Source organism: Microtus oregoni, unplaced genomic scaffold (assembly GCF_018167655.1).
Source record: "Microtus oregoni isolate MIOR12 unplaced genomic scaffold, Mior012 000003F_ref0000135, whole genome shotgun sequence".
Lineage (NCBI taxonomy): Eukaryota > Metazoa > Chordata > Mammalia > Rodentia > Cricetidae > Microtus > Microtus oregoni.
This window is the reverse complement of record NW_024543062.1, coordinates 19,306,468-19,333,903: the sequence shown is the minus strand read 5'-3', so window position 1 is coordinate 19,333,903 and position 27,436 is coordinate 19,306,468. Positions and strand designations below refer to the sequence as shown.

Below are 27,436 nucleotides of genomic sequence, written 5' to 3'. Positions count from 1 at the left end.
AAAAGTAGGTCTCTTGTCCTCTGGTGCATAGCCACCCACACATATACATTAATTGGATTTAGCGGATCATCACCAAAAAGGACAAGCAATTGGAGGGGGAACGTTTTTGGAATAATGTGGGAATTGGAAAGGAAAACGGGTTGAATACGATATTTTTGCTGTATACATATATGAAATTCTCAAAAATAAGGAAAATAAAGAAGTCCTCAGGGGTGGTGGTGCACACCTTTAATTTCAGCACTTTTAGGTAGAGGAAGGGTGATCTATGTATGAGGTCAGCTAGGTGACAGCCGGGCTACATAGATTCTGAGTCAAAAAACCAAGTCTTCAAAAGGACCTGGCCATAGTGGGGCACGAAAACAATCCTGGTACTGGAGAAGCTGAGGCAGGAGGGTTGCGAACTCACGGCCAGCTTAAATTCCATAGGGAGATCCCATCCGAGGAAAAAAATTACACACCAATGAAATAAACTCTAAAAGTAGCGAAGGGTCCACCCGCCTCCTGTGCACCGATTGGACGAGTCGTAGTGACGGACTGCCACAATCCTGATCGTTCATTGGTTATTTTGCGGTGGGCGGTTCCCCGGGGCGGAACCGGAACCGGCTGCCGCGGTAGGCGGGGCGTGGCAGGTAGTTGTGGCGGCGGCTGAGCTGTGGCCGCGGTGGCAGCGGTGCGGAGCCCCATGGTGCCGGTGCGCGGGCCGCGGCGGCTGAGCGAGGCGGCGCCGCCATGGGCTCCCTGTTCCGCAGCGAGAACATGTGCCTGGCGCAGCTCTTCCTGCAGTCGGGCACCGCATACGAGTGTCTAAGCGCACTGGGCGAGAAGGGCCTGGTGCAGTTCCGAGACGTGAGTGTCCCGCGGCCTGCGTGCCTGTGCAGCCCAGGGCTGGGCGCCGGCAAAGTCGGCTGACGTCGTGGGGACCCGGGCCGGGAGGTGGCTTTGCAGGCTGGCGAAGGAGGGCCCTTCTGAGGAGGTGGTTTTTGAGACGAGACCCGAACGGGGCAGGAGCTGTCAACGGGGAAAGAGGAGGGTCTCGGAGATGGCTTTGCAGAGTAATCAAGGACGACCCCTCCGAGAAGGTGGTCTTTGAGCTGAGATCGGAACGGAACAGGAGCTGGCAGTGGGAAGATGTGGAGGAGGACGGTACCCAGAGGTGGTTTTGCTGGGTAGTTAAGAAGGGGCCCCTCTGAACAGGAATAGGTGGGATAAGAGAGGCTGGAAGAGCGATGGGGAAGTGTGACAGGTTGTGAGTTCCTAGGGAGAGAGCTTCTGAGTTTCAGACTCCTGTATGATGATGCGTTGGCATTGTTGACAAGTGACAAGGACCTGGGTCACAGTATGTGTGGAATGGAGGCTGTCTCTGCAACTGTAATAACACACTTGCCAACACAGCCACTGGCTTTTTTTCAACCTCCGTGCACTACCAACCTCCGAGGGTCAGGACCTTGCCCAACTTGTTCTTTCTTCATTTCCCACGAGTGGCACGGGCCCTGGCATTTATTGGCATTAATGAACAATGTTGGATGAATACATAAGCCTTTATGGATTAACTTCTGGCCTTGGAGACTCAGAGCAAGGCAGATGAAGACCCTGTGCTCCTGAAGTTCAGTCTGGGAGGACGCTGGGTAAACGCTGATCATGAACTGTGTCACGGAGGAGGAGAATGGTGCACAAAGGCTGCCAAACAGGCCCCGATACCTACACCAGTTTGGGCTTCTGGCCATTTCTCTGTCTCTTTCTGATGGGTCCATACTCCCATGATCTGATATGGGTGGCCCTTACATCATCATGGGGACTCCTGAGTGGCAGGCGAGGGCACAGGCAAGGTGTGGTGCTATTCCTGGGTCCCAGAGCCACTTGGCCTACAGTCCTTGGTCTTCGTACCTGACAGGTAGGGTGTGGTGCTGTGAGTGGCACCAGAAAGATCGAGGCAGCAGTCGCAAGGGAAACAGGCTTTTATATCAGGTCTAATTTGTTCCATCCTGTTAGGACTCAGGCCAAGGCACTTATCATGCTTCAATCTCAGGGGCCCAACAAGCCCTGTAATCAGCTCAGAGCTTCGGGTTCCACTGAGTGCCGTTACATGAGCTCCAGGCTGGACTCTGGATCCTTTTAAAGGGAGAGAAAGTGCAGCTGATCTTCGCAGGAGGGAAATAAAATGAACGTGCTTTGCTGAGCCTTCAGGGCTGCTCCGGGTCAGGTGCCTGTAAGCTTGGGCATTGATGTTCGAGCTTGTGACGGGTCCCATGCTCATTTATGGGGTGGGATCACCAACCCTTTTTGACTTACTCAGGCCTTTTTGCTTGTCACCCCCGGAGGGGTGGGGCAGCTGAAGGTTTTCCATAGCAACTGCAGTGGGGAAATCTGGACAAAGAGGGGCTGTGGCCCTGAAGAGACAGGTGGGCTCAGTTCCGTTTTTACTGTGAGGACAGCTTCCTTCTTGGCCCTGTTGTTGCTGGGACTGGAAAGACAGTGAGTGCTGTAGCTTTGCCTCCTCTGCCTACTCTTCTGGGTTCAATGCCAGTCATATAGACAGGGTCTGGAGCTGGGTGTGCTGTTGCCACACTCTGGAGGCTGAGGCAGGAAGATGAAGAATTCAAGGCTAGCCTGGGCTCTATAGGGAGCTATCTCGATAAAATGAAAAAGGAGGCGAGGGATGGCTCAGCAATTAAGAGCCCTTAGGGCTCTTGCAGAGGTCCAGAGTTCAGTTCCCAGCACCCATACCAAGAGGTTCACGGAGCCATCTGTAGCTCCAGCTCTTTTGGATTCCTCAGGCACCTGTACTCATGAGCCCTCACCCTGCACACAGAAATAATAAAATAAATCGTAAACATCAAACAAAGGGGTCTGTTGGAATGCACTTCCACACCATTAGCTTTGAATTAAGGAACCTGCAGTCTTACGTTACATCCTCCCCCAAAATAAAACGTGGTAGCCCATCCAATAGCACACAGTGGCTGTCTAAGCTGCTGCTGCTGCTGCTGCTGCTGCTGGTAGGTGTTTGTATCCTTGTGGCAGGGGCACACCTCTTCACAGAAGAGCTGCTGTTGGGTTGAGAGTTAAGCCACTGCCGAAAGGAAATTGGCAAGTGGAGCGGCAGGCAGGGCTGGTCCCTGGCTCCAGGTTCCCGTTCTCAGTTCCACGGCAGCCACCAAGTCTGAGTCGTCTGGGTGGGCGTGACCTCCAGAAGTGAAAGGGAATGAGATAGAGAAGTGACCTCCAGTTTTGATCCTTCTGATTAATGCTTTAAAAGTGGTTGGGAATCTCCAGCGAGAGGGGAGCAGTTTTACACCAAGTCTAGTTGTAGAGCCCAGTGCAAATGCTGTATCCATACGGATGCAGCTTGTGCCCTAAATGCATGTCCTTGTAAGTGATTATTAGAAAAGTAGGACGTTGCTTGGCGTGGTGGTGCTGGTGGCGCACACCTCGGGAAGCAGAGGCAGGCGGATCTGTGCGTGTGAGGCCAGCCTGACCTACAAAATGAGTTCCAGGACAACCAGGGTTACACAGAGAAACCCTAGTTAGAAAAAATTTTAAAAAAGAAAGAAAAGAAAAGTAAGGTAGTGCCATTATTGTCGAGAATAAAGTTGCTGGACAGTGGTGGTGCACCCTAAAGGTGCACACCTTTAGTCCCAATACTCGGGAGGCAGAGACAGGCAGATCTCTGAGTTTGAGGCCAGCCTGTTCTACAGAGAGCTTAGTTCTAGGAGTTTCAGGACTGCCTTCGTAGCTACTGAGAAACCCTGTCTTGAAAAACAAAAACAAAAACAAAGAAAAAGAAAAAAGTAATTACTGTGTGTGATTTAGAAAGAAGTTAACATGTTAACTTCTAACTCATTTTAATCTGCTTTATTTCTTTATTATTTATTTTGAGGCAGGGTCTTGAGCTCCAAATATAGTTGGGGATGACCTTGAACTTACTTCTGTTCCTCCTTCCTGCCCCACCTCCCCGGTGCTGAAATTACAGGGGTGTGCCACCGCACCCAGCTTTGTGTTTCTGTGCCTCTGGGTGCTGGGCGGATGCGCACCAACTGACCTAGTCCCCCACCAATTTCCTGTTGGTGGATGTTGGTGTAGATTTCCTCTGAGCTTAATATCCATATTCATGTTTTTTTCTTAAATCTATGTTTCTTTCTGGATTACTTCTGAGCCAAGGGCTATTATTCAGGCGTTACTTGCTGTCCAGGAAAGCCCCGTCAGTTTTCTGTCAGTGGCTGATGACAGTGGACTCCTCCCAACCCTTTCACAGTAATGTTTTCCCTCAACAGTCTGTTTTAGCTCAGTGGCAGAGTGTGACCCCTACACCAACACATTTTAAATGACTAGATAAATATAAACAAAATTTACTTTATCCAGTCCTACATTTGAGCTCACCATCAAAAAATTTAAATAATTAGATTAATAAAAACAAATTTAGCCGGGTGCAGTGGTGGCACATGCCTTTAATCCCAGCACTCGGGAGGCAGAGGCAGGTGGATCTCTGTGAGTTCGAGGCCAGCCTGGTCTACAAGAGCTAGTTCCAGGACAGGCTCCAAAGCTACAGAGAAACCCTGTCTCGAAAAAAAAAATTTTTTTATGAGCTTAAAACAAAATTTTCTTCCTTTTCTCAGCTCAACCAAAATGTAAGCTCTTTTCAAAGAAAATTTGTTGGCGAGGTGAAGAGGTGTGAAGAGCTGGAAAGAATATTGGGTAAGTTTGTCTTCCATTTTAATAATCCTAATACTTAGTTTAATATAAACTTATTTGTTTCTTTTAGAAAACTATAGACAAGCTGGGCGGTATTGGCACACAACTTTAATCCCAGCACTCAGGAGGCACAGGCAGGTGGATCTGTGAATTCAAGGCCAACCTGGTCTACAGAACTAGTCCTAGGACAGCCAGGCTACACAGAGAAACCCTGTCTTAAAAAAACAAACAAGAGGGGGCTGGAGAGATGGCTCAGAGGTTAGGAGCACTGCCTGTTCTTCCGAAGGTCCTGAGTTCAATTCCCAGCAACCACATGGTGGCTCACAACCATCTGGAATGAGATCTGGTGCAAAATACAGTATATATAATAAATAAATAAATCTTTAAAAAAAACAAACAAGAAAGAAAGAAAAAGAAAAGGGTTTTCACTTTCCTGTAATTCATAGGTAGGCACTGTTATGGGTGCTTCTTATTTTTTCACTTGTTCCATAGACTGTAGAAGGAACTACAGTGACTGCTGCTGGCCTTTCTCTCATGTAATGGTCCTTGCTGCAACATTCCTCTTGTTTAGTGTAAACTGAGGCTCAGCATTTGGTGGGAGCAGAGTAGTATTTCCTGATATTGATGTGCCATGGTTTAATCAGCCAGCCCTGTATATATAGTTTTTTCTTATAAGTGAAAAACCTTATATGTTAAGATATTACTTAATTTAAGACCTTATTTGGCAATAAGAAAGGCAGGAAATGGCTGGTAGCTGCCCTGATATCACTTGTTGTCTTTGCAGGCTCCCTTTGTGACTGGGCTAGGTTGGTGCTCTCTGCTTAAGTGTTGGAACTCAGTAGCTCTCGGCGTTCCTTTCACCTCTAAAACCTGCAAGAGTTACCCAAAGTAGTCTGGCTGCAGGAGAGTCCTCCAACTTCCTATCCTGTTTATCGTTGATGACTAATCAAGTCCACCTAGTACTGCCCTTGTATTCGTGGACAGGTGACCATAGCCTGCTAAGTTAAGCGAATCTGCCTACCCCAGTTGCTATCAGTTGCCAATAGTGCCTCAGATAGGCATTCCCCTTAATTAGAGATTTTTCCTCTTTTTTTCTTCCTTTCTTTCTTTCCTTCTTGATTTTTTTTTTTTTGTGAGTGGGGTGGATCAGAGTCTCATGTAGCCCAGGTTGGCCTCAAACTCAGTATGTAGTTGAGGCTGATCTTGAACCACTGATCCTCCTGCCTTTTTCTCCAAGTCTGCTTGGATGACAGGCCTGAGCCATAACACCCAGCTATTTTTTTAAGATTATTATTAATTTGGCTTTTTGAGACAGGGCTTCTCTGTATAACAGCCCTGACTGCCCTGGAATTCCCTTTGCAGATCAGGCTGACCTCAAACTCATAGTGATCTGCCTACCTCTGCCTCCCAAGTATTGGAATTAAAGGCATGTGCCACCATGTCAAACATATTCTTTTTTTTTTTTTTCCAAACATATTCTTATTATTTTCAGTTATGTGTGTACATGAGTGCAGAATCCCTTGGAGGTCAGAGGTGTGCTGTATCCCTAGAGCTGGAATAGCAGGTGGTTGTGAGCTGCCTGCTGTGGGAGCTGGAAAAGCAGCCAGCGCTGTTGAGTGTGGAGCCATCTCTCCAGCCAACACATGACAGGGTTTCTCTGTGTAACAGCCCTAACTATCCTGGAGCTAGCTCTTGTAGACCAGGCTGGCCTTGAGCTCACAGAGATCCTTCTACCTCTGCCTCCTGAATCCTGAGATTACAGATGTGTGCCCTTATGTCCAACTTCCAGCCTTAATGTTGACAGGAACTTCTGGTCATGTGAAATCTCTTGCTTAAAGTGCTAGTTATTTGCATACTGTTAGATTATGTGGTGGAATGATATCAGAGTCCTCATAAAGAGCCACTGGACAGGTCACTTGTGTGGAATAAGGCTTCTGAAAGCAGAGCAGAGAGCCACCTGGTTTCTTTCAGGGGAGCCTGGCTCTGCTCTGACTCTGGCTGCCAGGTTCTCTCTGAGAACCCTGTAGCAAATGCAGCAGGCTGCCTCTGGTTGGGGTACAGGTCTGCACCTGCAGTGTGTTCCCAGTCTTCCAAAAACATGTTTCTTTTTTGTTATGTTTTGTTTTGTTTTCTGTTTTTTGATAGAGTTTCTCTATGTAGCCTTGGCTGTCCCGGAACTTACTTTATAGACTAGACTAGCCTCAAACTCAAAAGATCTGCCTGCCTCCGCCTCCTGAGTGTTAGGGTTAAAGGTGTGCACCCAACTCCCAAATGTGTGGGTTGTTTTTTGTTTTTGTTTTTCCAAGGCAGGGTTTCTCTGTAGTTTTAGAGTTTGTCCTGGAACTCCAACTGTAAACCAAACTGGCCTCGAACTCACAGAGATCTTCCTGTCTCTGCCTCCAGAGTGCTGGGATTAAAGGTGTGCACCCCCACCACCCAGCCTTCTCTAACATGTTTTAACCTGGGTTTTAGGAAGGAAAGGAGCTGGGGAGCTCTAGCCAGTGTGTGCCTGTCTCTCTGGAAGAAACTGCAGGAAGTGACAGGGACAGGCAGGATCTGCAGTCAGCAGGTTGGGGCTGCCAGGGTTCTGATTGCAGAAGGTCACAGAGAGACTGTCTGACTGTGCATCTTTCTTTCACAGTGTACCTGGTGCAGGAAATTACCAGAGCTGATATTCCCCTGCCTGAGGGAGAAGCCAGTCCTCCTGCACCACCTCTTAAACATGTTCTAGAAATGCAGGTAACTCCTCCTGAAGACGCTGTCTTCAACAGTCCTGGGACTGCCTAATTGCCTTCACAGTCCTCACCCTTCATCTCTCTTCCCAGAGCTGTGGCCTAAAGTAAGGAACAGTGGAGTCGCACACCCTCAGGGAACTGTAATGTGTTCTGTCTGACAGTAGAGGGCGCTGCTGGCAGGAGAGCTGAGGAGTAGTTGAGTCCCTGTTGAATCATGGCAGGTTTCAGGATACTCTCTGGGACTACCCATCATAGCACATCTGTCCCTGCACCAGTGCTGGGGGCTGCAGACCTGGACTTCATATCTTTCCCATCAGGCCTGAGTGCTTCCAGGTAGCTGGCATGTTGAGGACGAAGGATATGGCACCATTACCCCACCTCTCTAATGAATACTGGGTGGTGCCTAAGGCTCTAGACTATTTTTATTTATTTATTATTTATTTATTTATTTATTTACTTACTTACTTACTTACTTAGGCAAGGTCCCAGTATGTAGCTCTGGCTGGCTTTGAACTTACTTTGTAGACCAGGCTGGACTTGAACTCATAAAGCTCTGTTTCTCTGGCTCTGAGTGCAGGGATTAGAGGCCCGCACTAGCACGCCTTCCCTTCTAGATTTTTCTTGTTAGGGTTTGGCACTTAGAAGAAATATAGTGGCTCTTCATCACTCTTCTGAAATAATTGCCATGGTATTGCTGCAGCCCTTTGTGGCCGGCTGTTCTGTCTGTCTGCAGGAAGTAGCCAGCCACTTGGTGTCTGGGCTCACACCAAGCATGGCACCCTCCCAGCCACGGTGACAGCCCTCTGGTTTGGCTGGATGGCCTGGTTATGACATTCTTACGGACAGCAATGCTGCTGGTAGCTTGTGGATGCAGAGCACAGGGAGGAGAAGGAGCAGGAAGGGTTGTTTTGAGTGAGTTGCATTGGCTCAGTGGTTTGTCTTATAAAGGCTGTGTCTGTGGTTTGAATATGTAAAGCAGGAGAAGGACGCTAGGTTGTAACCATGAAAGCCTGCATCCTTAATTGTGTGGTGGGACCAAGCAGACACTTCAAAGCTGGAGGCAGGAGAATGTTTAGAAAAGATGATCATATGTTGTTTCCATTGTAAACAAAAGAAATAAAGATTGTTGTGTGGGGTGGACAAGCAGCTGAAGGAAAGCTGGCAGCATCAGATTCTGGGGGGCATGTGTGGCCTGCAGGTGCCTGCAGGTGTTGTGGTTTGACCATGAACTACACTGAGCTGTCTGGCACATTTGCATTCTGGCTCTTTGCGGGCACTGTGGCCCTTTGAGCCTGGGTGACGGGGTGAGGAGGCTACACCAGACTAAGCCTGCTTTCACTGCAGCTGTGTTGTTGCAGGAGCAGCTGCAGAAGCTCGAGGTGGAGCTGAGAGAAGTCACCAAGAACAAGGAGAAGCTGAGGAAGAACCTGCTGGAGCTGGTGGAGTACACCCACATGCTGAGGGTCACGAAGACCTTCGTCAGGCGGAACGTGGAAGTATGTGTGCCCGCCCGCCAGCGGGAGAAAGCTCACCTGACAGTCCCTGCCCCTGCTGTGCTCTCTTGTTAGCGCCCTTCCAGCTTTGGGTTTGAGGTAGTCTTGTGTGTCCCTCTGGCTGACTGCCGTGCAGCTTGACTTGATACTGCTCCCGGTGCCTCCACTTCCCCGTCCTGGAAGTCAGGCTGGCTTTGTCACACTAGGCATGCACCCTGCCAGCTCTGGCTCTGCTCACATTGACGTCTTTGTTTTTGAGACCAGGTCTCACTATGTAGCCCAGGCTGGCCTTGAAGTTGGACTGATTCCCACCTCCGCCTTCTGAGCGCTGGCATTACAGGCAGGAGCTGCCGTGCTTGGTGTAGATGTGGTTTTGTTTCGTTTGTTTGAAGTGAGACATCAGCCTCTGCTTTATTCTAGGCTGGATCGCACACTTCTTCCTGTGTTAGTGGTTTTAGCAGAGACGCTGCTTCCTCCCGTCAGAGGCTTTAGTTTTCAGTTCAAAAAAAGATTTCTTTTTTTAGTTTCAAGACAGGGTTTTTCTGTGTAACAGCCCAAAGTATCCTAGAACTCACTTTGTAGACCACGCTGGCTTTGAACTCACTAATCCACCTGCCTCTGCCTCCCAAGTTGCTGGCCTGGCTTTTTTTTTTTTTTTTAACTGTTTTAAAGAAAACTTTTAAAATGTTTTATATTTATTTGTTTTGTGTGTATTGATATTTTACCTGCATATATATCTGTGCACCACATGTGTGAGTTACAGAGGGCTGTGAGCGGCCACATGGGTGCTGGGAATTCAACCCAGGCCTCTGGAAGAGCAGTCAGTGCTCCTAACCCTAAGCCATCTTTCTGGCTTCTACTTTATTTTATTATTTTATGTGTGTGGGTGTTTTGCCTGTACACCAAATATGCAGATATTATTTTATGTGTGTGGGTGTTTTGCCTGTAAACTAAGTGTGTAGATGGAGCCCCAATACCCTGGAAGAGGAGTTAGAAGCAGTTATGAACAGCAATGTGGGTGCTAGGAATCAAATCCAGGAATTCTGGAAGAGTAACAAGTACTCTTAACCACTGAGCCATCTCTCCAGCCCCAAGCAATGTGTTTTATGGTCATGAGGAAAAAAAAAATCTTGGTTTTTCCAAATGGCTGTGAGCAGAGGGGGCAGGAGGAACCCTCACCAGTGAAGACTGGTTCCCACAGGCGTTGGAGGCTCAGTGGGCTGGGGTATTTGTGTGGATGCCCGAGTGTCACCAGATGCTTAGAACATTGCATCTTAGTTACAGCCGCTCATCCTGCCCCACGCTGGGCTGGGCAGGGCATCGAACCCTTCCCTTCTGAGGTTGCTCTTAATTGCCCTAGTTGTGACCCTAGATACAGTTATTGTCTCTTGAACCTAGGTCCAACCTCACTTAGAGCCACTCCCGTATGTGAATGTCTTCAAGCAGTTCACCTGACAAGCTTGATAGAGTATTTCTCTCCTATGGGGAAGCTTTCCCTTCTCAGTTGTCATTTGGACATGATGCTCAGTGGTACCATCCCTCTGTGGACTTATCTGGAAGCTTGTAAGGGTGGATTCTGTTAACGGTGTGCCTGCTTCCATGTCTTTCCAGTTTGAACCCACTTATGAAGAGTTCCCCGCCTTAGAGAACGATTCTCTGTTGGATTACAGCTGCATGCAGAGGCTGGGCGCCAAGCTGGGGTAGGTGACAGCGTGCACCAAGCCCTTCCCGTAGAATAGGAGACATGGGCCATGGTGCGGGTGAATGGGCCATTATAGCCTGGGATTGGCCCAGAGTGAGCGTCTGTCAGAGAACACTGGGCTCCTGTACATTGGACTTAATCACACAGTGTTGACGTAGCTGGATGCCGTGGGGATTTCTTCTCTTGGTCTTTTGAGTTGGAAAGAAGCAGTGTCTGTGTTCCCCAGTGTTGACTCCTGTGAGCCTGCCTTAACTGTGCCACAAGTCGGAGGACAGCTCACAGGAGTCAGTTCTCTGGGATTGAACTCACTCGGCTTTTAAATTACATTTCCAGTGACCCCTTCTGCCTCTGTTCTTTTCTTTCCTTTTGTTTGCTCCTCATCTTCATGCTCTTCTTAGACAGAGTGTCACGTAGCCCAGGCTGGCTCAAATGCACTATGTAGCTGAGGATGACCTTGAACTTCTTTTGCTTCAGCCTCCCAGGTGCACAGGTGCAGGGATGGCAAGGTGTGTTTCATCTCTTCTTTATTTTAATTTTTTATTAATTTTTTCTTCTTCTTCTTTTTTTTTTTTTTTTTGGAGACGGGGTTTCCCTGTGAAACAGTTGGATGTCTTGGAACTCACTTTGTAGACTAGTGCTCCACCTGCCTCTGTTTTCTGAGTGCTAGGATTAAAGGCATGCATCATCATCACTTGGCAAATTTTACTTAATTCTTTTTAAACTCATTACTTTTTTAAAAATTTTACTTTATTTTTTAAATTTATGATTTTCTTTTTTTAATTTTAAAAAAGTTTATGCATATGGTTGCTTTTGCTTGTTTGTATGCCTGGATACTATGAATGTTCCTGAGGCTCACAGAGGCCAGAAGAGGGCATCAGATCCCCTGGAACTGACATTATAGCCCATCACGAGCCACCTCGGGGGTACTGGGAATTAAACCCAGGTCCTCTTCAGGAGCCAGTGCTCTTAACTACTGAGTTATCTCCTGTTGTGTTTTTTTTTTCTTTTTTAACATTTACCTAGCGTGTATGTTTGGGATTGGTACATGCATGTCATGGTATGCACTTGGAGGTCAGAGGGCAACTTTCCGGAGCTGGCTCTCTTTCTACCACGTGGGGTGGGCATGACTGCAAGTACCCTCTCTTACTATGCAATCTTGCCAGCCCTCTTGTTCTCCTTTGTGGCTCTGGAGATGAGACCCAGAGCCTGGCACTGTCTAGGCAAGCTCTCTGGCACTGAATTACATCCCCAGCTACGGCTTTTTAAAAAATGATCTCATATTCCTGTGTTCCGTATTTGGGCATCAGAGAAGTTTGATATGAAGATACGTTCCTTTAGAGAGATTTCTCACATTCACAGGTAACTGGAGTCTTGTTAGCCCAAGCTCAGTTTTTATTCTTAGAACGGGGATTTTATTCTTAGAATGGGGACTTAAATTTTTTTAATTTAATTTTCAGAAGTGATATGAACTTATGCCAAACTCCTGGCTGAGTTCTGTGCTGTGGCTGTGTGTTCTGAGGACAGCATCTCCCGTGTCCAGACCCGCAGCTGATGTAAGCAAGTGGCTGCGAGGCTCCTTCCCCTCCAGATCTCTGCTTCTTTAAGGAGCAGCCCTTTGGGCAGGCAGTCCTGGCTGTGGTGGGTTCTGCCCCATCTCCTCACCTTGCCAGTGCCTGGGCTTATTGTCATCTTTCACACTGGCGCGTCCAGGGTCTGCAGTGTGAAGAGCAGAGCAGCTGGATATCTGGTTTGGTCTTGAAATTCCAAGACCTTCCCCTCACTAGAGGCTCAGCTGTCTGTGGAAAAGGCAGCTTCAGCAATGCTTTGTCTAGCACGTGAGCATCTTGCCGCTTGATGACTCTTAGAGCAGCCTTGGCTGGCGGAGGCGGAGATCTCTCAGTCCTGAAGCCTGGCCCCTCACTGTCTCGCAGATTCGTGTCTGGCCTGATTCAGCAAGGCAAAGTGGAAGCATTTGAAAGAATGCTGTGGCGGGCCTGCAAAGGGTACACCATCGTGACCTACGCAGAGCTGGACGAGTCCCTAGAGGACCCCGAGACGGTGAGTGCCTGTCACAGGCAGAGCCCTGTTCCAGCCTGTGTGCACACTAGCCCTACAATTCTCCTAAGTTTGGGCTTCCAGACCCCACCTCAGAAAGTAGCAACTCCATGTCTAAGGTTCAGGGCAGAAGCCTCAGGACACCCGCCTTCTCCCCTACTTCACTCTATCCCCAGACTCAGAGACTGGACTCAGAAACAGGGAGTCTGGTTCATGCTGGTTCCCTTGCTCAGCCATTCTGGTTGGGATTTTGGTTGTACTTTTCTTTTTTTTTTTTATTTATTTACTTAACTTTATTATGTTTGTTGGTGTGAAGGTGTCAGATCTCATGGAACTGCATTTTCAGACAGTTGTGAGCTGCCATGTGGGTGCTGGGAATCGAACCCGGGTCCTCTGGAAGAGCAGCCAGTGCTCTTAACCGCTGAGCCATCTCTCCAGCCCCTGGTTGTACTTTTCTTGCCTCTAGGTGGCAGCAGCCCCCACCATCACTCTTGCACCTGCCCCGCCTCCCCCTGGACTCCTCTCAGCCTGGTCGAGCTAGCCCTACCAGGGCTTCTCACTCTTCTTAGAATCTTCCCATGGCTTCCTGTTTACACAGCAGAAAGCCCTGTCTGTCCCCAAGTGCTTTGTTCTTCTGCGCCCTGTCTGGCCGTGTTCAGCTGGCCACCCCTCTCCAGTGTGCTTCTCTTGTGTACTTTTCCTTTCACGCCAGTCTTTCCCAGGTCCATGTAGCTCTCCCTCCCCTTCATGACAGTCATCTTTCCTGGGACCTTCTTTTCCCGCCTGTTTTTTATTTAAATTTATTAATTTACTTGTATACAGTGTTCTATCTACATGTATGCCTGCATGCCAGAAGGCATCAGATCTCATTGCAGATGGTTGTGAGCCACCATGTGGTTGCTGGGAATTGAACCCAGGATCTCTGGAAGAACAGGCAGTGCTCTTAACCTCTGAGCCATCTCTCCAGTCCCCCATTTCTCATAGATGGCCACACAAACCCTGCCTCACTGCCCCTCCAGCCTGTTTTTTTCTGTAGGGTCCTCTGCCATGTTGTCATGCTGACCATAGCTCCCTTGGCTTACTGCTGTTAGCGTTGGCAGCTCAACAGTGACTGGCAAACAGGCAGAGCACCTTGGGCTAGCTCTGTTCCCAGTGCTAGGGGCTGAGCCTGGCCCTGGTTCACAAGAGGTGAGTTCTGCATTTCCCAGCTCAGCTTCAGAGAATTCTGTTTCATTGACCATTGTAATGATGGCTGGTCCTCATTATTCACAGAATTATGTTGTTTGAAGTCACAAATTATGTAAATACTCAATTAGCAAATGTTATGGTGCTTCTCTGTTCCTGGGGCAGTGTGGGTTTGTTCCTCCGAAATCTCTTCGTCACTTTTCATCAGCGAGCCACACCGGTCTTTACTTTGTGTTTCTCTTTGACTTCTTGTTTCCTGTGCATTGTTGACTTTGGGGAACTGTACTCTTAGCTGTTGGTGAGTGAGGCTGGTCCATACAGATTTCCAGAAGGCTGCTCGACTGGATTCTGGGTGTATATGTCCCTTGGTGGCCATCTTAAACAGCACCATCACCAACAAAAAGCACATACAAGGCCGTTGTGACAGTAATGGAGGAGGGCGCTTGGTTACAATATAAAAGTTGACCTGGGAGGAGGCAGACCTCAGCCTTGTGTGCTCATCCGCTTACAGGAGTGTGTGGCTCACAGATGCCTGTGAGCCGGCATGTGTGCATGCTGCTTGGGGGTTACTGGTGAGTGGGTGATGCAGTCCTGTTGCAGTCATGGGTTTGCTGCAGTCAGAGCCGCTGCACCGTCTGCCCCGATGGTGGACTTGGTCTGGGGGCTGAGGGCAGACTCACTGTCCTGTGTGTCTTGCAGGGTGAAGTCATCAAGTGGCACGTGTTCCTGATATCCTTCTGGGGTGAGCAGATCGGCCACAAGGTTAAGAAGATCTGTGATTGGTGAGGAAAGTTGTCTTTTCCTCTTTTCCAGTGCTGGGAAAGGAATAGGCACTCTCAGGCCAAGCGGGCCCTCTGCCCTGAGCTGCAGCGGGCCCTCTGCCCTGAGCTGCAGCGGGCCCTCTGCCCTGAGCTGCAGCGGGCCCTCTGCCCTGAGCTGCAGCGGGCCCTCTGCCCTGAGCTGCAGCGGGCCCTCTGCCCTGAGCTGCAGTGGGCCTCCAATTCTTCTGCTTATTCACTGCACCGAGGACTTGCCAGGTGCATGCTGCTTGGGCAGACTGTCAGCCTGACTCAGTCTGTGATCACTTGGGGAGAGTGTAGGTGTCAGATCCTCTGGAGACGAAGCTACAGACAGTTGTGAGCCACAGTGTGGTCCTGCGAACTGAACCCAGGTCCTCTGGAAGAACAGCCGGTGCCCTTAACCTCTGAGCCCTCTCTCCAGCCCCAGCTTGTGTCCTTGCAGCAGACACGTTTTAGTGTGACTGGGAAAGCCGCACCAGCTTAGTGAAGCCCCTTTGTTGCCTTTACCAGGCTACTCTTGGGAAAGGGCTGGTGGCTCCTGCAGAGAGAAAGGCATCGCTCAGCAGGCAGAGTAGGGCAACTGTGGTTTTAAGGCAGTGTGCTTCTGGCATTTTCTGGGTGTCTGAGGCCATGCTGCCTGTAGGACAGGTCAGGCCTCAGCCCACGGCTCAGCTTAAACAGTGTCAACCCTGAAACAATAGCCAACTCAGACTTATGATCCTCCTGTCTCTGTCTCCTGAGTGCTGGATTACAGACTGTACCACCATTCTGGCATGTCTTCTAGGTGTGCTTTCTGCTTGTTAGGTGGTTTGTTTTGTTTTGTTTTTCTTCTTCAAGAAAGGAGACAGGATTTCTCTGTGTAGTTCTGGTTTTCCTAGAATTTGCTCCGTAACCCAGGCTGACCTCGAACTCAGAGATCCACCTGCCTCTGTGCCCTGAGTGCTGGGACTAAAGGTGTGCGCCACCACTGTTTATCTTTCTTGGTGGTTCTTAACCCCAGGATACTGGTACATTTCAGGAAGGCAGGTGGGTTGATCTGAGGGCACTCATTTACCATAGCAGCCTGCTTGCAAGGCCTCCCCATAGTGGACAGCTGTGGCTTTGCCGTCAGAGGGCGGCCCTGCCTGGTGCTGGAGGCTGTGTGCCTGGATTGAGCGGATCCTGGTGAATTCTGTCCTTAGTTACCACTGCCACGTCTACCCGTATCCAAACACGGCTGAGGAGCGCAGGGAGATTCAGGAGGGGCTCAATACTCGGATCCAAGACCTTTACACTGTGAGTAAGCCGGGGCTGGGAGCATGTGAGAGGCCTGGTAGCCGGTTGTGGGTGGTCACCATGTATTCCTGACATTGGGGTGTCTGTTTTGTGGTTACAAAGCCAGGAATGGTGAAGGGACTTAGACAAGCCTTTGTGTCTCTTTGGTCTACTGGATTGTCCTTTGACCATGGAAGACAAGCTTGAATGCTGGGCATCGTCCCACCTGCTTGTTTAATTTGACTTTCTCTTGATGGTGCTGAGGAGTCTGGATAGCTATATCAGGATCAGATTTTCACACATGGAAACAAAAGGGAAATGGGAGTTGGTAGCTTCCAGGGCTGGGCCATCCTGAGTGTAGGCGAGAGTCAAAGGGCTGTTTGGGTCAGTCAGGTCACCCTTCTGCCAGGGATAGAATGTCCGAGCTCTTACTGTGCCTTTGGGGCTCTTCTAGGAGGTCACCTGGTGTGTCCCCTTGAAGAGCTGGCAGTCTCTGACCATTCCTGGTATTACAGCCATGGGAGCAGGTACCCAGAATGCTCCTCCTCTGGAGGTCAGGCTGGTGGACAAGAACTTCCCCTGCTTGGCCCCACAGGTGCTGCACAAAACGGAGGATTACCTGAGGCAGGTGCTGTGTAAGGCGGCCGAGTCGGTGTGCAGCCGGGTGGTGCAGGTGAGGAAGATGAAGGCCATCTACCACATGCTCAACATGTGCAGCGTCGACGTCACCAACAAGTGTCTTATAGCGGAGGTCTGGTGCCCCGAGGCGGACCTGCCAGGCTTGCGCAGAGCACTGGAGGAAGGCTCGGTAAGGCTTGCGTCCCACTGGCACCCCCAGACCCAGAGCACTCAAGGACAGGGTGTGTCGCTGAATGCAGTACTGCAGGCTCGTGAGCCCCAGGACTAGAGAGGCTGCGGCAGGAGGATGGAGAGCTTGAGGCCAGCCTGAGACATTGTCTCAAGCAAGACAGAAAAAGTTTCTGAGTGCTGGCCAGGGCCTGGTCAGACACTGTTTTCAGACAGGGTTTGAAGAGTGGCTCTCTTGCCCTGGAGAGATGGCTCAGTGGTTAAGAGCACTGACTGCTCTTCCAGAGGTGATGAGTTCAATTCCCAGCAACCACAAAGCAGCCTCACAACTGTCCGCAACTCCAGTTCCAGAGGACCTGTGTGACACCTTCACACAGATGCAACAATGCACAGAAAAAAAATAAATGAATGAAAGAGTTGGTCTCTCTGGCATTGTGTGGGGGAACATTTTAAGCTGTGTTTCTGAGTAGTAATGTACTGGTACAGACCACAAGAGAAGAAATAGCCGTGGAAGCTCTTCCTGCTGACCACAGCCTTTTCTGCTCCTCCCTCAGGGTCACCGCTACACTTCTGTCCCGCCTCCGTCACTGAACAACATTTGGCCAGATAAGGGCTAGGGCTAGGCAGCCTTTCTTTTTATTTTGCCTTTTAAAATGAAACCCCTCTCTCTTTGTAATTTCTAAAGATCTGTGTTTGGCCTGTGGTCCCACTGGGAAGTCCAAAGGATGGTGGGTGGCGGCTGGCGTGGCTGCTTGAAATCGGCTCCCTCTAACCAGCTGATTGCGTGTTCTTCTTTCTGCTGAATAAAATCTCTTTTTATGGCCAGACTCTGTTGCAGAAACGCACCTTGATTTATTAGCTGGGTTCAGTCCACCAGGTACAAACACTGCTGCGCAGAATAGCCTGTGACCTTTGAAACTTAGCACCTGCTGGTCTTCCAGAAGGATTTCCTCCCCCACTCTTGCTGAGTGAGGCTGGGTTTCTTCCCGTATTCTCTCAGCTCACCTTCCTGTTCGCATGCACACCGTTGCTCTTTCCCCTGGTGTTGGTCTGTTTCTCTGTGCGCATTTCTGGGCAAGTGTAAATGTTACACTGAGCTGAGCTGAAAGCTCACGGAGAAGATTATGCCACAAAGATAAAATTTTGTTTTTTCTTCCCTATTTTCTTTTTTGAAAACTAGGTAGTGTAGCTGTGTCTGACTTCCTCTTTGCTAAGCACTTTAAATTCCTTCTATTATGCATTGTGTCTATATGTGGATACCACTGTGCCCGTGGAGGTCCTGGGGATTGAACTCAGGTCATCAGGCTTGTAGGCAAGCACCTTTACTCACTGAGCCATCTCACCAGCCCTTTCTTGACCACTTTTAAGAGATAAAGTCCTAGATATCAAGGCTTTTTCTTTATCTCGCTCTCTTTTATTTTTATTTATTTTTATTTTTTTCTGTTTGAGACATGGTCATGCTCTGTTGCTAGGCTGGGCTCCTGTTTGAGATTCTCCTGCCAAAACCTCCTGAATGCTGACACCCAGGCCCGCACGGCTGGCCAGGCTCACTTGTCAGCTTCCACTGCCCTGGACTTGATTCTGTTTCCATCCACTTTACCCCAGAATTCCATTCCCACTCTCTAGTTCCATTCAGCTCTCCTTCCAAGGGCCCCAGCTCCAAGTTCTGGCCTCATGCCACTAGGCTCCGCATGGATGTCTGGCCTGGCGACTTCTGTGAACATGCCCTACCCCACCCTGCCAGAGCGTGGCCAGCTCAGTCATGTGCTTATCTGTAGCTGCTTTCGTGGACAGTCATCTTTTCTTTTTCTTTTCTGTGTGGAAGAGAGAGAGTGGAGCTACAATCCCCTCGTTCATGAACACAATCCCTACGAAAGAGACACCACCCACTCTGATCCGCACCAACAAGTTCACTGAGGGCTTCCAGAACATCGTGGACGCCTATGGTGTCGGGAGCTACCGAGAAGTGAACCCAGGTGGGCATCTGGACAGGGCTGGTCCTGCACTTAGCTCAGCTCAGCTTTGACTTTGGTTGCGATTCTATAACTCTGACTAGCCTGTAACAATCCCAATGTAGCCCAGGCTGGCCCTGAACCCTTGATGATCTTCCTGTCTCTGCGAGCTGGGATTATAAGCATGTGATACCATGCCCAGTCCTGTTGGTCCCTTTTGATAAGGGAATGTAATAGGTGTTTGTCAGGTAGGCTCACTACTGTCACCTTGTCAACTGGTATAGCATTTAAATGCCCTTATTGTCCTGTCCTGAGAGAGAGAGACAGTGTGTGTGTGTGTGTGTGTGTGTGTGTGTGTACATGCTGAGAACTTGCCAACCCTCTGTCTCCACAGCTCTCTTCACCATCATCACCTTCCCGTTCCTGTTTGCTGTGATGTTTGGTGACTTTGGGCACGGCTTTGTCATGTTCCTGTTTGCCCTTTTACTGGTGTTAAATGAGAATCATCCCAGACTCAGCCAGTCACAGGAGGTAATGCGTGCCTGCCAGCCCGTGCACGGTGGGAGCCATGACATTGTGGTACTGGAAGAGGGCTGTGCTTTGTCATTGAGGTGGTCTTAGGTAGTCCGGGCTAGCCTCAAACTTGTTACATATTGAAGGCTGGCCTTGAACTTGTGATTCCCTTGTTTCTGCCTTTTGAGTTCTGGGATTATAGGTGTGTGCCCCACACCTGGCTCAAGAGCTTTGAGTGTATAAGTGCCTGTCACCCCTGGGTAAGACATTGCTGTTGGGGTTTTCTGGGAAGGCCCAGAGGAGTGGCTGGAATAAACCAGAATGAGCTTCTCCTGAGCCACTGTCCAGTGGGTGAGTCTGTCATCACCGTGTCCTCTCCAGATCCTGAGGATGTTCTTCAACGGCCGCTACATCCTGCTGCTGATGGGGCTGTTCTCCGTGTACACCGGCCTCATCTACAACGATTGCTTCTCCAAGTCTGTGAACCTCTTTGGCTCCAGGTGGAACGTGTCTGCCATGTATAGCTCCAGCCATTCTCAGGAGGAGCAAAAGAAAATGGTGCTTTGGAAGTAAGTAGTCTGTGAACAGAAAAGCGACAGGTAGGGTGTACCTTTCTCAGGCCCTTCCTCTGCACGTGGCGACATTCTCTGCCCTCTCTTTCAGTGACAGCACCATCAGGCACAGCAGGACTTTGCAGCTGGACCCGAACATCCCTGGAGTTTTTCGAGGCCCCTACCCTTTTGGCATTGACCCTGTGAGTGCTTCTTTCCCCATATTTCTGAGTGAGGGGGGCTGCTGGGGAGCTGCTGTACCTCTGTTAGTGTAGTCAGTAGGAGCCAGGGCAGTGCAGGAGTGGTTGGCAAAGCCATGGGGCCATGGTCGTATCTACCAGTCTTTTCCTCTGGTAGAAGTGACCCTTCAAACAGGTTCTGAACTGCTTCATAGTTTGATCTGGAGAGGAAGGTGAGCCCACTCTGCAGCTAGATCCAGCAATGCTTCCAGCCTTGGCTCAGGAGCAGCAGGCTCCCTGGTTTTGACACTGAAGCCCTGGCCTGGGAAGTCAGTTGGAAGCACCAAGAGAAGGTGTTATTTCCTCTGTAAGGGAGAGTGACAGTCATGTAGGAGCTTGCTAGCTCCTGCTAACGGACTTACGTTGCTTCTGTCTGGTTTGGTCCTAGATTTGGAACCTGGCCACAAATCGTCTCACTTTCCTCAATTCCTTCAAGATGAAAATGTCTGTTATTTTAGGAATTATTCACATGACTTTTGGTGTCATTCTGGGAATATTTAACCACTTGTAAGTACATGTTTTAACTTTCTTTTTGTTCTTCATCTTTCATTTTTTTTTTGGCAGTCCGTCCTGTTGTATGATTTTTTTTTTTTTTCATTTTTCAAGACAGGGTTTCTCTGTAGCTTTGGGGCCTGTCCTGGAACTAGCTCTTGTAGACCAGGCTGGCCTCAAACTCACAGAGATCCGCCTGCCTCTCCCTCCTGAGTGCTGGGATTAAAGGCGTGCGCCACCACCGCCCGGCTGAAAATAATTTTTAAAATTGGGGGTTGAAGAGACAACTCAGTGGTTAAGAACACTTTGTGCTCTTTCAGAGGACCTGGGTTTGGTCCCCAGTGCCCACATGGTGGCTCACATCACAACTGGCTATGGCTCTAGTTCCAGGAAGCTTATACCCTCTTCTGGCCTCTGTGGGCACCAGGCATGTATATGGTGTACTGACAACATTCAGGCAAAACAACCATAAAGAAATTAAATAAATTTTTTTTTCTTTGGTTTTTCGAGACAGGGTTTCTCTGTGGTTTTGGAGCCTGTCCTGGAACTAGCTCTTGTAGACCAGGCTGTCTCGAACTCACAGAGATCCGCCTGCCTCTGCCTCCCAAGTGCTGGGATTAAAGGCGTGCGCCACCACCGCCCGGCTTAACAGTAATTTTTTAAAAATTGATTTCATTAAAATAATATTATTAAATCTTAAAAAAAAAACCCAGCAAAATCCCTAATATTTTGAAGTCAGACTCAATAGCAATGTGTTTGTGTGTGGTTCTGTAGATGCTGTCTTCTGTGGGGGGATCTGTGTGTGTGGTTCTGTAGTCGCTCTCTCTGTGGGGGGATCTGTGTGTGTGGTTCTGTAGTCGCTGTCTCTGTGGGGGGATCTGTGTGTGTGGTTCTGTAGTCGCTCTCTCTGTGGGGGGATCTGTGTGTGTGGTTCTGTAGTCGCTCTCTCTGTGGGGGGATCTGTGTGTGTGGTTCTGTAGTCGCTGACTTCTGTGGGGGGATCTGCAGCTCTGGCTTGAACCAGCAGGCACCCATGGAGCCCTGGAGCGGCCTGTGGTGCCCTGGCGACAGCCTTTCAGCGGCCTCATTGCCTCTCTTGCAGGCACTTTAGGAAGAAGTTTAACATCTACCTGGTGTCCGTCCCTGAGATCCTGTTCATGCTGTCCATCTTCGGGTACCTGATCTTCATGATCATCTACAAGTGGCTGGTGTACTCGGCAGAGACCTCTAGGGAGGCCCCCAGCATCCTGATCGAGTTCATTAACATGTTCCTGTTCCCATCCAGTGAGACACATGGCCTCTACCCCGGGCAGGTGAGTGTTCCTCCTCTGCTTGGCAGTGACAGCCCCTGCATTCAGGCTTCTCCAAGTAGTCTGTGATAAGGAAGGCCACACTGAAAGCAAGATTGTGAGAGGATTCTACTAGTGTTCCTGGTTTTCCTTTTGCAGTGATCTCAGGAAGTTATTAACTATAGTTTGGCTCTATTTAGATTTTTTTTTTGTTTTGATTTTCAAGACACGGTTTCTCTGTATAGACCAGGCTGGCCTGGAACTAGCTCTGTAGACCAGGCTGGCCTCAAATTCAGAGTTCTGCCTGCCTCTGCCTCCAGAGTGCTAGGATTAAAGGCATGCATCCTAACTGCTCTAGCTAGATTTTTTTTTTAAAGTAATGGAATGCTTTATAAGTTTACATGTCACCCTTTCTCGCAAGGACCACGTGAGCTCTGTTTGGTTCCAATATTTTAGTGTGATGCCCAAATGAGCTCCCGTTTAGAATTTGTGTGAGTGTGGGTACCTGTGTCTTCAGGGAGAGGTCAAATTTGGATGCCATTCCTCAGGCACCAAGCACCTCTCTTTTTTGTTGTTATTCTTGTCGTATGTGTGTGTGCATGTGCATGTTCACGTATGTGTGATAGTCTATCCCTGATCTGGAATTGTCAGAGTAGGCCAGGGTGACCAGTGATCGAGCCCCAAGATCTTCTGCCTCTGCTTCCCAAGGGCTGGGTCACATATAAGCTTGCACAGCCACAGTGGGGTTCGAACTCAGTTCAGACTGAGGCATTACCAAAACCTCCATTTAGATTTTTTCTAAAGCATTTTACTGTTTTCAAAGCAGTATTTCAGTGCTGTGTCCTGAATGTTGGGAGCTGGAAGAAGTGCAGAGGGTCCCTTGGTCACAGGGACTTAGCAGTCATCTGTCTTGTGCCCCTGGCCCTCACAATCTACTCCACGCCCCGTGACACGGTGCCGCCCTTCCATCTTCCTGCCTTCTCCCCTACACCCGCAGGCGCATGTCCAGAGAGTGTTGCTGGCCCTCACTGTGCTGTCGGTCCCTGTGCTCTTCTTAGGAAAGCCACTCTTCCTGCTGTGGCTGCACAATGGGCGCAGTTGCTTTGGTGTGAGCCGGGTAAGTGCGCTCCCTGTGTCCCGATGTTCTGATTCCTCCACAGCTGGCCTCATTTAGAGCCTGGATGTTGCTGTTGGGCTGCAGCTGGAGAATAATACTGTTACAACATGTTCGCACAGGTGTTCCCTCAAGTCTCTCCATGGGCACTCCTGGGTGTAGAAGTGGAGGTGTCAGGTTACGGGGCACATCTGCATTTGCGTTTTGAGGACCTGCTGTACTTCTCTAGCAGCTGGACCATTATAAACTCCAGCAGGAATGCTCTAGGCTTCCAGTTTCTTGATCCTTGCCAACACTTATTATTCTCCACTTCCCACCCTTGTTCTTTGACACTGCTCTTTTATCTTTAGAGCGGTTACACACTTGTAAGGAAGGACAGTGAAGAAGAGGTTTCTTTGCTGGGCAGCCAGGACATAGAAGAGGGGAGCAACCGCATGGAGGAAGGCTGCCGGGAAGTGACGTGTGAGGAGGTGAGCTTGAGATGGGTTGGGTGAGAGGGGATGCTGGTCATTGGTTGCGCTGGTGTGGTTGTCTGGTTATTATTGTATACTGCAGTTTTCATTTGGGTCAAGTTCACAGAGCAAAGAAAGCAGAGTGGGAAGAGCCAGGGTGCTGCAGTCCCTCCCCTCATGGGGACAGCACCCTCTACCCTCCCTCCCCAGCCTTAGGCATGAGCTTCCCCTGTGCACCTGTAGCTGGGGAATGCCCATGGGAGTGCTGGCTAGTTTTGGAGCTGGTTCAGATGTCACTGAGGTCTCTACCATGGGCTTTTGTGGCAGTCGCAGTTCTAGGCTGGTGCTTGGTCGTAGAGAGGGGACTGAAGCTTGAGTAGAGTCAGGGAGCTCGTGTGGGAGGGGGCCGGTGAGTCCCACTCCCACTGAGAGCAGGACTCAATCTCAGACCTGCTCTTTCTGGCATCGGCATGCTCTATCCTTGAGGCCGGCCAGGGACTCACAGTGGAGCAGGCTTGTCATATGGTGTCTAATGTTCTCTGTTGTCCCTCAGTTTAACTTTGGGGAGATCCTGATGACGCAGACCATCCACTCCATTGAGTACTGCCTTGGCTGCATCTCCAACACCGCGTCCTACCTGAGGCTTTGGGCCCTCAGCCTGGCGCATGCACGTATGTTGCTTAGCTCCGTGGAGTGTGTAAGCTCTCCAGGTGGTGGTGGACCAGGGCTCTTTGTTGTTTTGACCCACCTTCCGATCACGCAGGTCCCAGTCCTGGCCTAGGCGCAGAAGGGCTCTGTGAACTGAGGGCCTGGTGACCTCTGGCACGGATGCTCTCCTCCGGTTCATGTGTCCAAGTGTATCCTAGCCATTGCTTTACTCACTGAGTGGAGTCTTTATTTCAAGCGAGTGTGGCAGCTGCTGAACTGTAGCTCAGACTCCTAGTGAGTCCTCATGCACGTTTGTTCATGGGCAGCTGAGCCCAGCGTGACTCGGCCTCTGTGTGAGACACACCTGACAATTACCTTGACAGTTGTAGTGAGAGCCATGCCACCTTTGCTCCAGCCTGGAGGTAACTGGTCACTGAATGAATTTACTTCACTGACAGTGAAACATGAAGTTGTGTTGCGTTGGTATTCCATGACAAAGCCCTGGGACATGTGGCAGAGATAGGTAGTCACAATAGGGTACTGACCAACATGGGACAGAGTGAGGCCCTCTGTGTCCAAAGACAGTGAGGGTGAAGAGGCTGCTTGCTGGCAGCAGACCCAGACTTGAAACAGGTACCTTGCTAGGTTCAGACAGGACTCTCAGTCCGGGTCCAGGCCCTGAACTTGCTGAATTAGCAATAGGAAGGGACGATGGAGCCCCCTAAGATTGTTGTTCTTCACAGGGAAAGCAAGGAGGTTCGGGTCCTCTGCTCTGGGGGTAGGCTGACTGGTGGTCATTCCTGCTGTCCCGAGGGTGGTGAGAGGGCTGATGTTTTCAGACTGAACTCTGCTCAACGGCTTCCTTTGCAGAGCTGTCCGATGTGCTGTGGGCCATGCTGATGCGTGTGGGCCTGCGTGTGGACACCACCTACGGGGTCTTGCTGCTGCTGCCTGTCATGGCTTTCTTTGCAGTTTTGACTATTTTTATCCTTCTGGTCATGGAAGGGCTTTCTGCATTTCTCCACGCCATACGCCTTCACTGGTGAGTGTGACATGTATCCTCAGAACGTATTTTAAAGTGGAAATGAGGGCTAGAGAGATGACTTGTGGCTGAGAGTGAGCTGCACTTCCAGAGGACCCACGTTCAGTTCCCAGCGCCCGTATCAGGTGCCTCACGGCTTCCTGTCACTCCAGCATAAGGCGTCCAGTGGGTGCTCCGGTCTCTGCAGGCACTCGGGTGCACATACACAGGACATGCAGTGCTATACACGCATAATAAATCTTTTTTTTTTTTTTTTTTGATTTTTCGAGACAGGGTTTCTCCGTAGCTTTTGGTTCCTGTCCTGGAACTAACTCTTGTAGACCAGGTTGGCCTCAAACTCACAGAGATCCGCCTGTCTCTGCCTCCCGAGTGCTGGGATTAAAGGCGTGCGCCACCACCGCTCGGCGTAATAAATCTTTTGAAAAGGGTGCAGGAACTGGCAGGAAGGCTCAGTGGGTACAGATACCTGCTCCCAAGCCCAGTTCAGTCAGCAGGACCTGCATGGGGACGGAGAGAACCGATGCCCAACAGCTATCCCCTGACAGTCACATGTGCGCATGTTAATAACTAATACAGAATTAAAAAGCCACCCCTTAAGGAAAAAATACATGTATGTAAAACCCCTTTCTAAACGCAGTGCTTATGATGGCTAGCTCCTCCCACCCAGCTGTGAATTAGCAGTTCCAAAACACAATGCAATTTATCACAAGTAAAAGAAAATTTCTATCTGTGATGCAATAGTGTGTTCTCCCTTTATTTTTATTTTTATTTTTATTTTTTTTGTTCTCCCTTTTTGTTGTTGTCATTGTTTTTATTTTTTTGAGATAGGGACCAGGCTGGCCTCGAACTCAGAGATCTGCTTGCCACTGCCTCCCGAGTGCTGGGATTACAGACAGGTGCCACCATGCCCAACGTGTGTATGTTCCCACTTTTATTTACACTGGGACTGGCAAGTGTCACTGATGGCTTCTGGATTAGTACCTTCCTTGTTGTGGGGGCAGAAGTCAACTTGCAGGAGCTGGTTGTCTTTATCGTGTGTCCTGGGGATTGAACGCCGGGTGTTAGGCTTGCCTGTACCCCCTGAGCCCCCTGAACTGTCTCGGCAACCTCCAGGGTATTCTCAATGTTACTCAGAATGTGTGCCTGGCTGCTGCTCTGTGGTTCCAAAAGTAGCCAGTGTGACAGAGGAGTCCTGGTGTCTTTTCCTCTGTGTCTGGTTATGGGAGCTGACACCTAGGGTGGAGGGAGCAGGGGACAGGGTGTTGAGGTGACACATGGGAGCCTGGCTGGATGGGGAAGCCAGTGTGGACTCTGGAGAGAATGACAGGGGAACATGTTCATGACAGGAATGCGAAGAAATGGGAAGATTTTATCCCAGTGTGTGCATAGAAGAGCTAAGGAACTCGGTACAGTCTGCCCAGGTCTATGGTGGACCTTCTTCTTAAAAGAACTGTAGGAACATCATTTCACTCACAGTTCTGTGTGCAGTCCATGGTGGGGAAGGCATGGCGTTTCTAATACATATTTGTTTTTCTTTTTGTAGGGTTGAATTTCAGAACAAATTCTACGTTGGTGCAGGCACCAAATTTGTTCCTTTCTCCTTCAGTCTGCTCTCCTCCAAGTTCTGTAATGACGACGACATTGCATGATCACATGGCTGCAGCCGTCCGCTCTCAGGGCTATGGAGAATGATCATGTTACACAATTCCCTCAAGTCAGATTTCTGACGGGGAAATTCCACCCTTGATGATTGCCTTACGACTCAGCCAATGATTCTGTAAGATACACCTCTCCTCGTGTTGAAGATTTTGTAAAGCTCACCACTTCGGACACAGAAATTTCGTTGGTTTTTATTATGAGCAAAAGTGAGCTATGCCAACATTACATTAAAGATATTTTTTTAATAAGTGTACGATTGGAGGAGAAAAGCCAGCTGAATGGCTAGCTAAAATTGTTTTTAGATTCTTGATTCCCTTCCAACTTAAAAAAAAAAACACAAGAGTTGTTCCATCACGAGAAGACGTCAGATACCGTAGTTTTCTTCAGACATTCTGCTGGGCCATCAGCAGATCCCCGCACCCTGCTGGCTCAAGAATGTGTGTGTTCTGCCTGGATGCTGTCAGAGTCACAGGAGGGAAAGGGACAACACAGCACAGCAGATGGCTCTCCTGCTCGTTCTTACAAGAGCCCTGCCCCGTTACCTTTGTCAGACCAGTCATGACAGTTGAACGTTCGGAAAGATAACTGTCCAGAGCCTTAAATCCTGGTGCGGCTACAGAGAAGACAGGTGAAAGTAATGTGTATTTTTGTAGCAAAGAACAAATGAAGCTATTTTGCCACAGAGACCTTGCTTCTGCTGGGGGACAGTGTAATTTTTTACTTTCACAGTAATTCTAAATAAAGGTCTGATGGCCACAGTTTAATTTC

The 27,436-nt window shown here is 49.4% G+C and overlaps 1 protein-coding gene across 1 annotated transcript; it reads left to right on the top strand.

Moving 5' to 3' along the window:
* The first annotated feature begins 628 nt into the window (after window positions 1-628).
* Atp6v0a2 (ATPase H+ transporting V0 subunit a2) lies at window positions 629-27,436 on the top strand. Its single transcript, XM_041648017.1, has 20 exons — window positions 629-846; window positions 4,611-4,689; window positions 7,328-7,425; window positions 8,780-8,917; window positions 10,526-10,614; window positions 12,548-12,674; window positions 14,556-14,638; window positions 15,838-15,931; window positions 16,506-16,718; window positions 18,543-18,693; window positions 19,064-19,200; window positions 19,564-19,751; window positions 19,846-19,936; window positions 20,361-20,479; window positions 21,567-21,777; window positions 22,751-22,870; window positions 23,218-23,337; window positions 23,873-23,990; window positions 24,838-25,009; window positions 26,553-27,436. Exons 1-20 carry the CDS (start codon window positions 730-732, stop codon window positions 26,656-26,658), a joined length of 2,571 nt encoding a protein of 856 aa, XP_041503951.1. The 5' UTR covers window positions 629-729; the 3' UTR covers window positions 26,659-27,436.